The following is a 17,602-nucleotide window of genomic DNA, read 5'->3' as shown; positions in this document are numbered from 1 at the left end:
TTTCCACATTTTGTTAAGTTACAGGCTTATTCAAAAATGATTAAAAACAGGTTTAAAGAAATTTTTGCAAATGTACTAAAATTCAGACCCTTTGCTACGAGATTTGAAATTGAGCTCAGGTGCATCCTGTTTCCATTGATCATCCTTGAGATGTTTCTACAACTTCATTGGAGTCCACCTGTGGTAAATTCAATTGATTGGACATGATTTGGAAAGGCACACGCCTGTCTATATAAGGTCCCACAGTTGGCAGTACATGTCAGAGCAAAAACCAAGCCATGAGGTCGAAGGAATTGTCCATAGAGCACTGAGACAGGATTGTGTCAAGGCACAGATCTGGGGAAGGGTAACACATTTCTGCAGCATTGAAGGTCCCCAAGAATACAGTGCCATCCATCATTCTTAAATGGAAGAAGTTTGGAACCACCAAGACTCTTCCTAGAGGTGGCCGCCCAGCCAAACTGAGCAATTGGGGGAGAAGGGCCTTGGTCAGGGAGACTGAATCCTCGTCAGGCAAGGTGGGCCATGTTTTTCACCCGTTTTGTGTTTACCCTCACTTACAGACCAGGTTCCCAGAACGTCAAGGCAGACGCACTGTCCCGGCTGTATGACACAGAGGAGCGGTCCATGGATCCCACTCCCATCATCCCAGCCTCTTGTTTGGTGGCACAGGTAGTATTGGAGCTGGACGTGGACATTGAGCGGGCGTCACGTGCAGAGCCCGTTCCCCCACAGTGTCCAGCTGGGCGTCTGTACGTTCCGTCCGCTGTCCGCGACCGATTGATCTACTGGGCTCACATGTTACCCTCCTCTGGTCATCCTGGAATTGGTCAGACGATGTGCTGTCTTAGTGGGAGGTACTGGTGGCCCACCTTAGCTAAGGACGTGAGGGTTTATGTTTCCTCCTGCTCAGTGTGCGCCCAGTGCAAGGCTCCTAGACACCTACCTAGAGTTAAGTTACAACCCTTACCCGTTCCACAACGGCCGTGGTCGCACTTGTCCGTGGATTTCATAACCGATCTTCCACCTTCACAAGGTAACACCACGATCCTGGTCGTTGTGGATCACTTTTCTAAGTCCTGTCGTCTCCTCCCTTTGCCCGGTCTCCCTACGGCCCTACAGACGGCGGAGGCTCTGTTTACCCACGTCCTTTGGCACTATGGGGTGCCTGAGAATATAGTGTCTGATCAAGGGCCCCAGTTCACGTCAAGGGTCTGGAAAGCATTCATGGAATGTCTGGGGGTCTCGGTTAGCCTTACCTCAGGTTTTCACCCCGAAAGTAACGGGCAGGTGGAGAGAGTTAATCAGGATGTGGGAAGGTTTCTGAGGTCTTATTGCCAGGACCGGCCGGGGAGTGGGCGGCGTTTGTGCCCTGGGCAGAGATGGCTCAGAACTCGCTCCGCCACTCCTCCACTAACCTCACTCCATTTCAGTGTGTGTTGGGGTATCAGCCGGTTCTGGCCCCTTGGCATCAGAGTCAGACCGAGGCTCCTGCGATGGACCACTGATTCCGGCGCGCGGAGGAGACCTGGGACGCAGCTCACGTCCGCCTTCAGCGCGCCGTACGACGTCAAAAAGCTGCCGCAGACCGTCACCACAGTGAAGCCCCGGTGTTCGCACCGGGGGACAGGGTCTGGCTCTCGACCCGAAACCTGCCCCTCCGCCTGCCCTGCCGGAAGCTGAGTCCGCGGTTTGTGGGGCCGTTTAAAGTCCCGAGGAGATTGAACGAGGTATGTTATAGGTTAAAGCTTCCCCCCAATTACCGCATTAACCCCTCGTTCCATGTGTCTCTCCTCAGGCCGGTGGTGGCTGGCCCACTCCAGGAGGCCGAGGTGCGGGAGGTTCCTCCGCCCCCTCTGGACATTGAGGGGGCCCCGGTGTACTCCGTTCGATCCATCCTGGATTCGAGACATTGGGCGAGGGGTCTTCAGTACCTCGTGGACTGGGAGGGGTACGGTCCGGAGGAGAGATCCTGGGTTCCAGTGGAGGACGTGTTAGATCCTTCCATGCTGAGCGAGTTCCATCGTCTCCATCCGGATCGCCCTGCGCCTCGTCCTCCGGGCCGTCCCCGAGGCTGGTGTCGACGCACTGCTGGAGCCGCGCGTCGGGGGGGTACTGTCACGACTTCTGCCGAAGTCGATGCCGCTCCTTTTTCGGGTGGTGCTCGGCAATCGACGTCACCAGTCTTCTAGCCACCATTGATCAGTTTTTCATTTTCCATTGGATTTGTCTGGTCTCCTTACACACCTGTTTCTTTTCCCAATAATTACATGATGTGTATTTAACCCTCTGTTTCCCCTCATATGCTTGTCGGTGATTGTTTGTTATGTTATGTACGTGTTGTTTAGTATCGGTGTGCGACGGGTTATTGTTTACCCAATTATTTTCTACGTTGGTTTTGGAGTTCGTTTTTTTAATAAATACTCAATTTTTTAACCACTGGTTTCTCCTGCGCCTGACTTCCCTGCCACCTACATACACGGATTATGACACCGGACTTGAACCCTATCGAACATCTCTGGAGAGACCTGAAAATAGCTGTGCAGCAACACTCCCCATCCAACCTGACAGAGCTTGAGAGGATCTGTAGAGAAGAATGGGAGAAACTCCCCAAATACAGGTGTGCCAAGCTTGTAGCGTCATACCCAAGAAGACTCGATGCTGTAATCGCTGCCAAAGGTGCTTCAATAAATTACTTGAGTAAAGGGTTTGAATACTTATGTAAATGTAATATTTCAGTTTTTATTTTTAATACATTTGCAAAAATTTCAAAAAACCTAGATTTCACTTTGTAAATATGGGGTATTGTGTGTAGATTGATTGAACGATTTTATCCATTTTAAAATAAGGCTGTCACGTAACAAAGTGAAGGGGTCTGAAAACTTTCCGAAGGCACTGTATCAGCATTGCTGCTAGGCTACCTCTGGGTCAGTCACCAAATCACACAGCAGTGTATCTATGCCAAGTTACCAGTGAGCATTGCATTGAGCCAGCAGCATACCACCCTGCATCCCACTGCTGGCATGCTTCTGAAGCTAAGCAGAGTTGGTCCTGGTCGGTCCCTAGATGGGAGACCAGATGTTGCAGGAAGTTGTGTTGGAGGGCCAGTAGGAGGCACTTTTTCCTCTGGTCTAAAAACGAATATCCCAATGCCCCAGGGCAGTGATGGGGACATTGCCCTGTGTAGGGTGCTGTCTTTTGAATGGGATGTTAAACGCGTGTCCTGACTCTCTGTGGTCACTAAAGATCCCATGGCACTTATTCTAAGAGTGTTAACCCTGGTGTCCTGGCTAAATTCCTAATCTGGCCTTCATACCATCACAGTCACCTAATCATCCCCAATTTACAATTGTCTCAATAATCTCCCCTGTAACTATTCCCCAGGTTCTTGCTGTAAATTAGAATGTGTTCTTAGTCAACTTACCTGGTGAAATAAGGGTTAAATAAAATAAATTGCACACAATCATTAGTTTACAGTTTAGCAAACTGCTGTCAGTCTGAAAAATGCATATCTCAAACTAAAATGCTATTAAAGGGCATGCCTGCCACAATCTTCACCGGTCGCTATACTCTGGTTTAAAAGAAGAATTCATGCCCATTTGTAATGCAACGGTTGTGTATTTCACAGCTAATAAATATTTGTTTAAAGGCACATGGATGGTTTGCATTTTGGAATGAGCCCTGAGCATATAGTCACTATTGACAGCTTTAATTGAGGTAAATCATAACTTGTGCTGTACCCGACTAAATATAATCTTAGTCGACCGAAAGTCATCTGTATTTTTCTAGCAATCGATTGATTGGTCAATATTTTACAATGTCTATTTTTATATAGATACACCCTATGTGTTTTAATAAAATCAACGATATGCTTGTCTGATGCTGTTTGGTGAAATAAGACACAGATCACTCAAGAGGGAGCCAGAGATCAAGATAACCAGAAGAGAAAAACCTTAACATGATCCAACCATCCTCCTCCCGCTCCTGCTGGCTTTCGCAGATTCTGCCATTACACTCCTGAAGGGGCCAGCAATAGGCTACACAATGAGTTGGCAAACTTTCTCATGTGGAAAGCCAATTCATCTTAACATTTCTACCGATCACAACGCCAGTTATGGTTTTCATATGCACATTTTCGTGAAACAGTTGAATTTAATTTTAACTTTGTGTCTCAATTTAAACTTTGTTTCTCAAAATCATTGTCATGTGGTTAATTAAAACTATCTAAATCGAAATTAAAATACAAACCTAAAAGTTACTTATATTGCCAATGCCGACCATGTAAAAATAGCCAACATAAAGCCAACAAATAAAAACATTGCAGCCTGCATGTAAAAAAATATCCTGATAAAAATAAATATCTTATAAATCACATTGCTACACATGGCCTGTCTGCAATGAACTTGAAACATTGTATCAGCTATTAACTTGGGTCCAGCCTGAAGCTCCCAAGTGTATAAAATATTCTGGGCTCTCAGAGTTTCCAGTGCCAGTGAGCATGGGACAGACACAGCTGTAGGCTATTTTGTGCAAGGGATAAGAGCTCATCAGTTAGACCTATTTTATGACATTTCCACTGGATCAGAGTATGACATTTTTCCCTTTCACGCTGAGTGGTTATCGAAAGGGAGAGAGCTAAAAAGATGTTTCACATACATTGAGGAGCTATTGTCATTCTCAATGGATGTAAAAACGTACTTTGTTTGCTCGCAGTTTGAGGTGAAGAAAACATTGCTGTGGAGAAGCTCCACAACTGATTAGTGGTAGTGCATTAATCCAATCAGAAATATTATCAGATCACCAAATGTGCACATTCATATGCCTACATTTGCGCTCAGGTCAGGTAGCCTATAGGACTACTTCTATGCATAATCAGGTGCATGTCCTTACTCAACATTGACAGTAGCGCTCCAAACAAATGACAATGACTAAATTGACAAAATTCTTAAACGGAACAAAATAAACCAAAACTTGTTTCTCACAAGTGTAGCATAGGTTGTGCACTCTGCAACCAACGTGTCCACTCTGACAATGGGAACGGTAAAAGACTACTTTAATAATATACAGTTGAAGTCGGAAGTTAACATGCACTTAGGTTGGAGTCATTAAAACTTGTTTTTCAACCACTTCACAAATTTCTTGTTAACAAACTTTAGTTTTGGCAAGTCGGTTAGGACATCTACTTTGTGCATGACACAAGTAATTTTTCCAACAATTGTTTACAGACATATTATTTCACTTATAATTCACTGTATCAAAATTCAAGTGGGTCAGAAGTTTACATACACTATGTTGACTGTGTCCTTAAACAGCTTGGAAAATTCCAGAAAATTATGTCATGGCTTTAGGAGCTTCTGATAGGCTAATTGACATCATTTGGGTCATTTGGAGGTGTACCTGTGGATGTACTTCAAGGCCTACCGTCAAACTCAGTGCCTCTTTGCTTGACATCATGGGAAAATATAAAAAAATCAGCCAAGACCTCAGAAAAAAAATGGTAGACTTCCACAAGTCTGGTTCATCCTTGGGAGCAATTTCCAAATGCCTGAAGGTACCACGTTCATCTGTACAAACAATAGGACGCAAGTATAAACACCATGGGACCATGCAGTCGTCATACCGCTCAGGAAGGAGATGCATTATGTCTCCTGGAGATGAGCGTACTTTGGTGCAAAAAGTGCAAATCAATCCCAGAACAACAGCAAAGGACCTTGTGAAGATGCTGGAGGAAACAGGTGCAAAATAATCTATATCCACAGTCAAACGAGTCCAATTTCGACATAACCTGAAAGGCCGCTCAGCAAGGAAGAGGCCACCGCTCCAAAACCGCCATAAAAAGCCAGACTACGGTTTGCAACTGCACATGGGGACAAAGATCGTACTTTTTGGAGAAATGTCCTCTTGGTCTGATGAAACAAAAATAGAACTGTTTGGCCATAATGACCATCGTTATGTTTGGAGGAAAAAGGGGGATGCTTGCAAGCTGAAGAACACCATCCCAACCGTGAAGCACGGGGGTGGCAGCATCATGTTGTGGGGGTGGTTTGCTGCAGGAGGGACTGGTGCACTTCACAAAATAGATGGCATTATGAGGAAGGGAAAATTATGTGGATATATTGCAGCAACATGTCAGGAACTTAAAGCTTGTTCGCAAATGGGTCTTCCAAATGGACAATGTCCCCAAGCATACTTCCAAAGTTGTGGCAAAATGGCTTAAGGACAACAAAGTCAAGGTATTGGAGTGGCCATCACAAAGCCCTGACCTCAATCCTATAGAAAATGTGTGGGCAGAACTTAAAAAGCGTGTGCGAGCAAGGAGGCCTACAAACCTGAGTCAGTTCCACCAGCTCTGTCAGGAGGAATGGGCCAAAATTCACCCAACTTATTGTGGGAAGCTTGTGGAAGGCTACCCGAAACGTTTGACCCAAGTTAAACAATTTAAAGCCAATGCTACCAAATACCAATTGAGTGTATGTAAACTTCTGACCCACTGGGAATGTGATGAAAGAAATAAAAGCTGAAATAAATCATTCTGTCTGCTATTATTCTGACATTACACATTCTTAAAATAAAGTGCTGATCCTAACTGACCTAAGAAAGGGAATTTTTACTAGGATTAAGTGTCAGGAATTGTGAAAACTGAGTTTAATTGTATTTGGCTAAGATGTATGTAAACTTCCGACTTCAACTGTATTGCTGCATTAACAGAAATTACCATAACCGAACAGACATTGTAGATTTTGTATTTTATTATTTAACCTTTATTTAACTAGGCAAGTCAGTTAATAATACATTCTTATTAACATAATGGCCTACTTGTAAATCCCCCCTGCCAAACCCTACTCTAACCTAGATGACGCTGGGACAAATGTGTGCCGCTCTATGGGACTCCCGATTACAGCCGGTTGTGTTACAGCCCGGGATCGAACTAGGGTTGGTAGTGATGCCTCTAGCACTGCAGTGCAGTGCATTAGACCGCTGTGCCCCTTGGGAGGTTAGATAAGAAATTATAGGAATTAATGGTAAGTGTAGGCTACTACTGGTGATATACTATATGTAATGGGACATTGATAGACATTAACAATCAAGGCAAGCAATTCACACAATGAAGTTATGAAACAATGAATGTACACAATTTGGAGAGAGAGCATTGGAGAGTGACATGCATTGCTCATTTTAGCCACACTCCCCTTCTTATTGGATTGTGCCATCCACGCGCCCTCCACAATGGATTAGTCTCAGCCTCCGCAATGGAATAGTTCACTGAGATGGGCGTGAATCAGCCTTGTGCGCCATAAAAAAATTATGTATATTTGCTACTGCTTGACTAAAGAAAATCGTGCACAAGACAGAATTTCGACCAAACAATCAACCAGTTGACTAATCGGGGTCAGCCCTAATTATAACTGATGGACAGGTCAGTTTACGGTCTCATACACTGGTGCGTAGTATGTTAATACTTTCGTATCAACTAACATTTCAAGGGATCAAGTGATGACCGTTAGTTGTGTTGCATTAAGCAACATCTCTTTTTTGGGGTGAGTAGATTCACAATAGGTTGAAATTAAACATGTCTATTGGACTATCCTCATTCAAGCTGATTAAAGCTAATAGCACATGTCAGGTAGTTTGGTGTGTGTGTGGCCAAATAGCTTTATTTTCATGTTATTAAACCAATGCTAATGCCTGGAGTTTGCTAAATGGAACTGGCACTTCGGTTGGAACAGGAGCGAGCAGATGACATGAAAACAGAGCTCTTTGGCCACGCACACCAGTGGTGGGTTTGGCGTAAAAAGAAGGATGGGATGAGCAGAAAAGAACCCCATACCTATTGCAAAATATGGTGGTGGATCTTTGATGTTATGGGGCTATTTTGCTTCCGCTGGTCCTGGGGCACTTGTTAAGGTCAACAGCATCATGAACTTTACCCAGTACAAGGACATTTTAGCTCAAAACCTGGTTGCCTCTGCCAGGAGGCTGAAACTTGCTGTAGCTGCAAGTGTATCTTCCAGCAAGACAATAACCCCAAGCACACATCGAATTCCACAAAGAAATGCGGTGCAACAGCACCCAGGGTTTTGTTAGTATAGAATACATGGGATATATATATATATATATATATATATATATATATACAGTACCAGTCAAAAGTTTGAACACACCTACTCATTCAAGGGTTTTTCTTTACTTTTAATATTTTCTACATTGTAGCATGTATTCAAATGTGTGCTTCGTCAGAAGTTAATTTGTGGAATTTCTTTCCTTCTTAATGCGTTTGTGACAAGGTAGGGGTGGTATACAGAAGATAGCCCTATTTGGTAAAAGACCAAGTCCGTATTATGGCAAGAACAACTCAAATAAGCAAAGAGAAACCACAGTCCATCATTACTTAAAGACACAAAGGTCAGTCAATTCAGAAAATGTCAAGAACTTTCAACGTTTCTTCAAGTGCAGTCGCAAAAACCATCAAGCGCTATGATGAAACTGGCTCTCATGAACACCGCCACAGGAAAGAAAGATCCAGAGCTACCTCTGCTGCAGAGGATACGTTCATTAGAGTTAACTGCACCTCAGATTGCAGCCCAAATAAATGCTTCACAGAGTTCAAGCAACAGACACATCTCAACATCAACTGTTCAGAGGAGACCGCATGATCAGGCCTGCATGGCCAAATTTCTGCAAAGACACCACTACTAAAGGACACCAATAATAAGAAGAGATTTGCTTGGGCCAAGAAACATTAGCAAAGGACATTAGACCGGTGGAAATCTGTCCTTTGGTCTGATGAGTCCAAATTTGAGATTTTTGGTTCCAACCGTCGTGTCTTTATGAGACACAGATTAGGTGAACAGATGATCTCCGCATGTGTGGTTCCCACCGTGAAGCATGGAGGAAGAGGTGTGATGGCGTGGGGGTGATTTGCTGGTGAGTGTGCCTTGAATGCCTTGAATTATAAAAATTGGCTAACAAGCATTCTGCAGCAATACGCCATCCCATCTGGTTTGCGCTTAGTAGGACTACCATTTGTTTTTCAACAGAACAGTGACCCAACACACCTCCAGGCTGTGTACGGGCTATTTGACCCAAAAGGAGAGTGATGGAGTGCTGCATCAGATGACCTGGCCTCCACAATCCCCCGACCTCAACCCAATTGAGATGGTTTGGGATGAGTTGAACCGCAGAGTGAAGAAAAGGCAGGAAACAAGTGCTCAGCATAAGTGGGAACTCCTTCAAGACTGCTGGAAAAGCATTCCAGGTGAAGCTGGTTGAGAGAATGCCAAGAGTGTGCAAAGCTATCATAAAGGAAAATGGTGGTTACTTTGAAGAATCTAAAATACATAATATATTTTGATTTGTTAAACACTTTTTGGGTTACTACATGATTCCATATGTGTTATTCCATAGTGATGTCTTCACTATTATTCTACAATGTTGAAAATAGTAAAAATAAAGAAAAAGCCTGGAATGAGTAGATGTGTCCAAACTTTTGACTGGTACTGTAGATGTGTGTTGCTTAGTGCTTTTTGAAGAGGCCTTCAACATATGCAAAACTACACTTCAACATTCAGGAATATATTGGTCGTCGGTGTACTTTGAGTAAGCACCAAAACAAGTGAGTAAGGATATCTGCTGTATGTGTCTACTTTAATAAATATACCAATTTATTTTGCAACACAAGAATGTATTGAAGATGAACTGATGGAAAGTCATCTTGTATTAGATTTTCTTGAATATAGGTAAAAGAAGCAGCTAGGGAATTTGGCATGTCACCATAGTGTTCAGACAGTCAGTGATATCTGACGTGACAGGCTTGATGACATACTTTAAAGGAAGATACTAAATTAAACATTTGACGTACAATCAAAAAATCCAGATTTCAGAAATCAAAATCATTCCAGACTGTAACATTCCCATAATAATAACAAATGTCCATATTAAGAACATGATTGATGTCAAACTTGTGTAATGTTGAACGAGTGTCTCTAGATTAAATGCCATTTTCAATCAGGAAAACCACTCACTGTCAGTTTATTAGATACACCACCCCGTTCACGAAAATGGATCGCTCCTACAGACTTTGAGTCATGTGGCCGTTGCTTGCTATATGAAGTAGGCAGACAGGCATTGACGGATTCAATTACTGTTTGATTGAAAGTTAGAATGGGCAAAACTAGTGACCTAAGCCTACTTTGAGCGTGGTATAATCGTCAGTGCCAGGAGCGCTCGATACAGTATCTCAGAAACGTCCGCCCTCCTGTATTTTTCACGTATGACTGTGTCTAGGGTTTACCGAGAAGGATTCGACAAACATAAAACATCCAGTCAGCGGCAGTCCTGGCGAAAACAGCTTGTTGATGAGAGAGGTCGAAGAAGAATGGTAAGAATCCTGTAAACTAACAGGCGGGCCACAAACAGACAAATAACGGCATAGTATAACCGTGGTGTGCAGAACGGCATCTCGGAACGCACAACTCGTTGATCCTTGTCACAGATGGGATATTGCAGCAGAGGACCACACCAGGTTCCACTCCTATCAGCTAAAAACAAGAAGAAGCGGCTTCAGTGGGCACGTAATCACTAACATTGGACAATTGAGGAGTGGAAAAACATTGCCTGATCCTACGAATCCCACTTCCTGTTGCGTCATGCGGATGGCAGAGTCAGTATTTGGCGTAAGCAGCATGAGTCCATGGACCTACATTGCCTGGTGTCAAATGTAAGGGCTGGTGGCGGTAGTGTACTGATGTGGGGAATTTTTTCCTGACACGTTAGGTCACTTGATATCAATTGAGCAACGATTGAACGCCATAGCGTATCTGAACATTGTTGCTGAACTAACCCAATAGAGCATCTTTGGGATGAGATGGAACGGGCTGACCCATTACTAGATGCGTGTACCTAATAAACTGGCCGCTGAGTGTACAGCACATTTGCACTGTACTAGTACATGTACAGGAGTTATTTGTTGTTTGCCAAGCATCTTCCCATGGTAAAAATTGAAGCAATCAACCCCCCCCCCTTCTCTCTCTCCCCATTAGAGGTTACTTTAAAATCAATCAATTATTCAGTTAAATGTTTTGCATTCTCAACACATGTATTCAAAATGTGAATAAGAAATACACTGTGGGCTGCCAGACAAATTACCCACTGGACATTGTGAGCATCTTTGTGGTGGCTGCCTGGGTTGCGAATACAAATGAGGTTTGAACAAGGTTGGTTAGATCTACATAATCCACTGATCAAGGATAAGAGGGAACAGAGAGAACAAAGCTGCAAAAATCAGGATGAAAAGATAATTATGACTTCGATGCCTCACCAGCTTTTGGTTTTTGGATGCCTAAAATGTTCTTGTTTTATCTTTTGCCTCTGTCACTTGACACCTTCTCAAATATATTGCACCCACTTCACAGAACTTACGAGCACTTGTTTCAATAAATGGACAACAAAATCTAAAGTCATTAATTGATTAAACCATTACTCAAAGTTTGGAGTACAAAACCTCTCAAATGACATATGACACTAAATTCACACACTCTCAAACGCTGCGTTAGTGTGTGAACGTGAATGCACACGTGTGTTTTTACATGAGTGGGGGCTTTTTATTTATTTTTTATTTCACCTTTATTTAACCAGGTAGGCTAGTTGAGAACAAGTTCTCATTTACAACTGCGACCTGGACAAAAATAAAGCAAAGCAGTTCGACACATACAACAACACAGAGTTACACATGGAATAAACAAACATGCAGTCAATAATACAGTAGAAAAAGTCTATCTACAGTGTGTGCAAAGGAGGTAAGATAAGGGAGGTAAAGGCAATAAATAGGCCATGGTGGTTGAAGTAATTACAATATACCAATTTAAACACTGGAGTGATTGATGTGCCGAAGATGAATGTGCAAGTAGAGCTACTGGGGTGCAAAGGAGCAACTCATGGGACTACTCATGATGCCACAGGCTAATGCACATGCATCACTATTAACACCTGGTAAAAGCTTCCACTGGTTGTACTGTAGCTTCTAATCTAAAAAGTGCAACGGGAGAACCTTCAGAAAGAGGCTCATAGGTGTGGGATGGGAATCATGCGTCCAATGTCCTTTCCAATATACACAGTGGGTATCATAAGTATTCAGCCCCCCTTCAGATTGTGTTAAGTTACAAAGTGGGATTGAAATATACTCAATTGTGATTGTTTTAGAATTGATCGACACAAAATACTCAGTGACAAGAAAATTCTACAACCTTCTACAAATGAATACAAATTAAATAACTAAAATAAAGTTGTTGCGTAAGTATTTACCCCCATTTGCTTAGGCAAGCCTAAATTAGTTCAGGAGTAACATTTGACTTAACAAATCACATACTGTAATAAGATACATGGACTCACTCTGTGTAAAATAATAGGGGTTGACCTGATTTTTGAATGACTACCCCTTCCTCTGTCCCCCATACATACATCAGTAAGGTCTCTCAGTCAAGTATTGCATTTCAAGCACAGATTCAACTACAAAGAATAGGTAGCATTCTGAAAGCTTCATATAGGCCAGTGATTGGTAGATGGGTAACAATAAAAAAAAATCTGACATTGAATATCTCTATAAGCATGATAAAGATAATAATTATGCTGTGGATGATGGAATAAACCGTCAAGACACATCAAAGATACAGTTGTCCATCTGAACTGAAGTGCAGGACAGGAAGGAAACTGCTTTTAGGATGTCGCACATGAGGCCAATGGCTGTTATGGGAGAACACTGAGGATGGAACACTGTGGATAGCGACACATTAATGACCTAATTGACAGAGTGAATAGAAGAATACAAATGTACAGAACAAAAATATTCCAAAACATGCATCATGTATGTAACAAGGCACTAAAGTAATACTGGGGGGGGGGGGGGGGGGATCACGGCAATCACGGCAAAGGAATAGACTTTTTGGTCTAAATGCAAAGCCTCATGTTTTGGGAAAATCCAACACAACACATGACTAAGCAACTACCTCCTTATTTTCAAGCATGTGGTGTCTGCATCATGGTATCGGTATGCTTAACATCGGCAAAGACTGGGGAGTTGTTCAGGATAAAAAGAAACAGGATTGAGGTACGCACAGGCAAAATCCTGGAGGAAAACCTGCTTCAGTCTGCTTTACACCAGACACTGCGAGAGGAATTCACTTTTCAGCAGGACAATAACCTACAACACAAGGCCAAGTTGCTTGCGAAGAAGATAGTGAATGTTTCTGAGTGGCCAAGTTACAGTTTTGACATAAATCTGCTTGAAAATCTATGGCGAGACTTGAAAATTGCTGTCTACCATGATCCCTTGACAGAGTTTGAAGAATTTTGAAAAGAATAACGGGCAAATATTGCACAATCAAGGTGTGCAAAGCTTTTAGAGACTTACCCAAGAACACAGCTGTAACCACTGTGTTTCTAAATATTGACTCAGGCGGGTGAACACCTATCTAATCAAAGTATATTAGTGTTTTATTTTTCATGAATCTTATAAGTTTCCTGACACTTTGACATTACAGAGTATTTTCTGTAGATTGTTGACAAAAAAGTACAAATTTTACTACATTTTAGTCCCACTTTGTAACACAATAAAATCTGAAGTAATCCATGGGAGGTGAATACTTATGATTGGCACTGTTTCCAGTATCTACCCGTTCCACTAGCTATCCACAACCACTACCTACCCTTTCCACTAACTCTGGGTCAGGTTGACATAAATCCACAGCGACAGTTGCAAGAGCCCAGTGTCTGATTCAGCCATGGTTTCCACTGACAGGAGTAGGATGAATGATCAGAATGGCTATAAATAAAGAGCCTCTCCCAACAGCAGCATCAACAGAATGGCTAGAGCTCTGTCTCTGTAACATAGTGTACCAAGAATACAGACAGAAACAATGTTCTGAAAACATCTTCAAAGATTATCTTAAATAAGCATCACACTCTTATGCCGCCCCCCCCCCCCGCAAACATAAAAGCTTGCACTTGTCTTTTCCTAGTACCACAGACTTTGCTGTTAACTACTATACTGAGGAAAAATGGAGTTACTACGAGTGCAATATGTGGCTGTCTCACCTAACCATTTCGGAGACCACTACACGGTGGCACTCTTTTTCACACACCATTTGCACAACATCAGCATAATCACATACAATCGGACATCAAAGCCACAGTGCCCGAGCAAATATACATTGTGCGGGGATAAGCGGCGGATAACATTTGCAGATCCGAAGGCAAACAAAGATGGGATGGTAATCTTGAAAGATCCAACCTCATGCCTCCATGTGTACATGTGTCTGTGTATTTGTGAGCAGGATGGCAATGTAGGCACATCATTATTAAACATGGATTCTACTGGACGATGCCATGATGTTTGTCTGGCATTTCAAACAGTTGGCATATGCCAGCGTTGTGGAATATCACCTTCAGAAGGAAGATGCTGTATTAGATGCTACCGAACACTGCAATAATGCATTAGACATGTCAAGTCATGTTCAGTGAAACATTTTGTGGATGACACTGTGGAGATGTACTGTACTATATGTTCTGCCGCCCATGTTGCTACAGGATGAATGCTCTGCATTACAGCTCTGGTTAATAAAGAAGCATTAAACCTAACGCGTTGTTGCATTAAGTATAAGTTTAATTTGTATTTTCTCTTTATAATGATGAACGGGAACTGTTACTGGTAGTTTTCTGAAAACTGTACTGTGATTTTAATAACAAATAAAATAAAATAAACATTGATTAAGGATTTTGTCTTAACATTAACGCTTCCATTTTCGTTTAAACTTTTAAACGTTCACATCCCTAATATACCTGTAAGTAGATTGGAAATTCAACAGAAAGTTTTTCTTCATTCAACATAACACCCTAGATTCATAATAGTCTGTTGTGAGGCTTTACGAACATCTACTGTTTTACAGTGCATACTACACTGACCACTCACAATGCTTGACCCCCATAAAACACTGACTGACAGCACTGTTGTGAAAACCTTACTCTATGTACTGCCGACAACAAAAGCCAATGAACTCCCCTCTGGATGTTCTTTCTAGTCCCTTAGTGAAGACAGAACATTAGCCAGTCCCACAGCGGGGAGAGCCAAAGTCGTCATTCATGATTTGATCACCCGGGTTAACAATACCTTGACACTTTAATGCAGGAGGGGATCAAATTGAGTCATGGTGTGGAGAGTGGCGAGGAGTGACCTACCGTACGTTGTTGTCCATGCGGGAGACGGTGAGGTAGGCTGCCAGGTTGGCCGTGTAGGAGGAACATACGATGAGGGTGAAGAGCCACCAGCTGCCCATGACAATCCTCAGGGCCACAGAGCTCACCACACTGTCCCCTCCTATAGAGGGAGAGAAAGGACATGTCAATATCCCGACTGGGTGGAAGATAGAGCATCTACAGTTATGAGGTTTCTAATAGGTTGAGGAGGAACAAGTAGCTGGTAACGTGGGTGGATGTATATAGAAAATGCTGTGACAGGAAAGGTTAATAAGGATTGGTGAATGGTTGAGGTCTGTTCACCGTCCCATAACACATTTGCTTGACAATATACTGTACTAAGAAAACAGAATATCTGGACCAAATCCAGATCATGCAAGAGTGATCAACTTCAAAGGCTCCATAACTTGAAGAAATTTGGTTTGGGAAATAATTTTACCGATATGATTCATGTGCAACATGCTAACCCTGTTGGTACGGTGTCTACTAATGGTATACACTCACGTCCGTTCCCTATTTTTGGAGGATGTAGACAAGGGGACGGCCTATCCCAAACGATATTAATTCTGTCGCTAGAGCCTTTAGCACTACATCTAAGGCAGAATGTAATTGCGTAGCCTATACGAATTTAAATCTTCCTCTCATATCATATCACTATATATGCGGATGATATTCTCCTATATGTGTCACATATCAGAATTCTATTTAATCGTTATTATCCACATTCGAAGAATTCAAATTGCTGTCTGGGTATAAGATAAATTGGACAAAATCAGCATTAATGTTGCTTAATGAAGCGGCCAAGAAAGTTTCCATTCCCGCAACAATTCCTATGAAAACACAGTTCCCTTATTTGGGTATTAGTTTACAAACATCTCTGCGTGGTCTGGTGAAGTTTAATTATGAGAATATTTTCAAGGAGGTTGAACGAGATTTAACCGTTTGGGAGAAGTTGCTTGCTTCTTTACAAACTAGTGTCGCTGTCATAAAGATGAATGTGTTGCCACATATTAGTTTCCTGAGCATGATGATCCCACTCACTCCACCAGTAGGCTATTGGGGAATGATTGATAAACATATGCGTAAATACCTTTTGGAATGGCCAACATCCAAAGATAAGGTTTGAGGTGTTACAACAACAGAAGTGTAATGGTGGACTTACATGACGTGGATTTTTACGTTCCCGTCCAGAGGTTTTTTGTCTGCTATTTCTTCTCATCTTCAACTACTATAGCAGAAAGATCTTTCAATGGTTAAAACATGGGTATATTATTTGGCTGTCTATGATGAGGCTGTTGGAGGGGAGGGGACAGCGTGGTGATGAAGCTACTGCATCTCAGTGCTAGAGTCATCACTACAGACCCTGGTTCGATTCCAGGCTGTATCACAACTGGCTGTGATTGGGATTCCCATAGGGCCACGCACAATTGGCCCAGCGTCATCCGGGTTAGGGTTTGGCTGGGGTAGGCCGTCATTGGAAATAAGAATTTGTTCTTAACTGACTTGCCTAGTAAAATAAAGGTTAAATTAAAAAAAATAACTAATAAAAGTATTGATTGGGAGAATGTCTGGGAAAATATATTTCACTCATCAATGAACCCAAAACATAAATTAATTAATTTTAAACTTTGTCATAGATCGTACTGGAAACAATTTGTATGATTTTATGCAAAACAGGCTCAAAGCCCATACTGTGACCTAACCTCAATACACTTGCTACATACAAAAAATATGATATGGGATTGTCCTGAGGTTTATGAGTTTTGGAGGAAAGTCTTGTATATTCTCTCTGACATGATTGATGAAACTGTAACCCTTGAACCAATTCCGCTGTTGCTTAATGATGATACAGGTATGCAGGTGAATGAGAAACAGTGAAAAGTTTGGCTGGCTGGGTTGACTGCTGCCAAAAAAAATGTTGTTCAGCGCTGGTTGCCATCACATGACCTTCATACAGTATGAGGAAATGGCTAGCATACTTTCAGGACGTTATTATGTTGGAGTTATGCACTGCCCGTATGAATAAAGCCAGTCCTAGCATTTTGGAAACATGGAAAGCAGGCGCCTCAGAAATCTCTAAACTGTTGGATATGATGTAGGTGTGTGATGTAAAATGCTTACTTGATGGTGTTATTTTAGCAAATGACTTCGCTGTGTGTATTCTAGTGAAGTGCGTGTGGTTTATTTTAATTTGATTTAAAACCTTTTTTTAATACATTTTTTAAATATATATTATGGGTTGGTGATAGGGTAGGGCCGCCAGAGGTATGCGACCCAATGAAAAACAATTGTTCACAAAAAAAAGGTTCCATAACTTTCAAGGAAAAATGGGGTTATAACGAACCATTGTTTTCCC

The 17,602-nt window shown here is 42.2% G+C and overlaps 1 protein-coding gene across 2 annotated transcripts in view; it reads right to left on the bottom strand.

The window, feature by feature from the left end:
- Nucleotides 1–17,602, bottom strand: part of LOC106589364 (glutamate receptor ionotropic, delta-1) — a 455,232-nt gene that overhangs the window by 30,404 nt on the left and 407,226 nt on the right. For both annotated transcript variants that reach the window (XM_014179240.3, XM_014179241.3), the window contains exon 12: nucleotides 15,229–15,367. In XM_014179240.3, coding sequence (XP_014034715.1) covers nucleotides 15,229–15,367 — 139 coding nt within the window. The remainder of the gene's footprint in view (nucleotides 1–15,228; nucleotides 15,368–17,602) is intronic.

The sequence above is a fragment of the Salmo salar genome, chromosome 28 (genome assembly GCF_965601325.2).
Source record: "Salmo salar chromosome 28, fSalSal1, whole genome shotgun sequence".
NCBI lineage: Eukaryota > Metazoa > Chordata > Actinopteri > Salmoniformes > Salmonidae > Salmo > Salmo salar.
The sequence above is the reverse complement of the archived record's forward strand: the minus strand, read 5'-3'. Positions and strand labels throughout refer to the sequence as shown.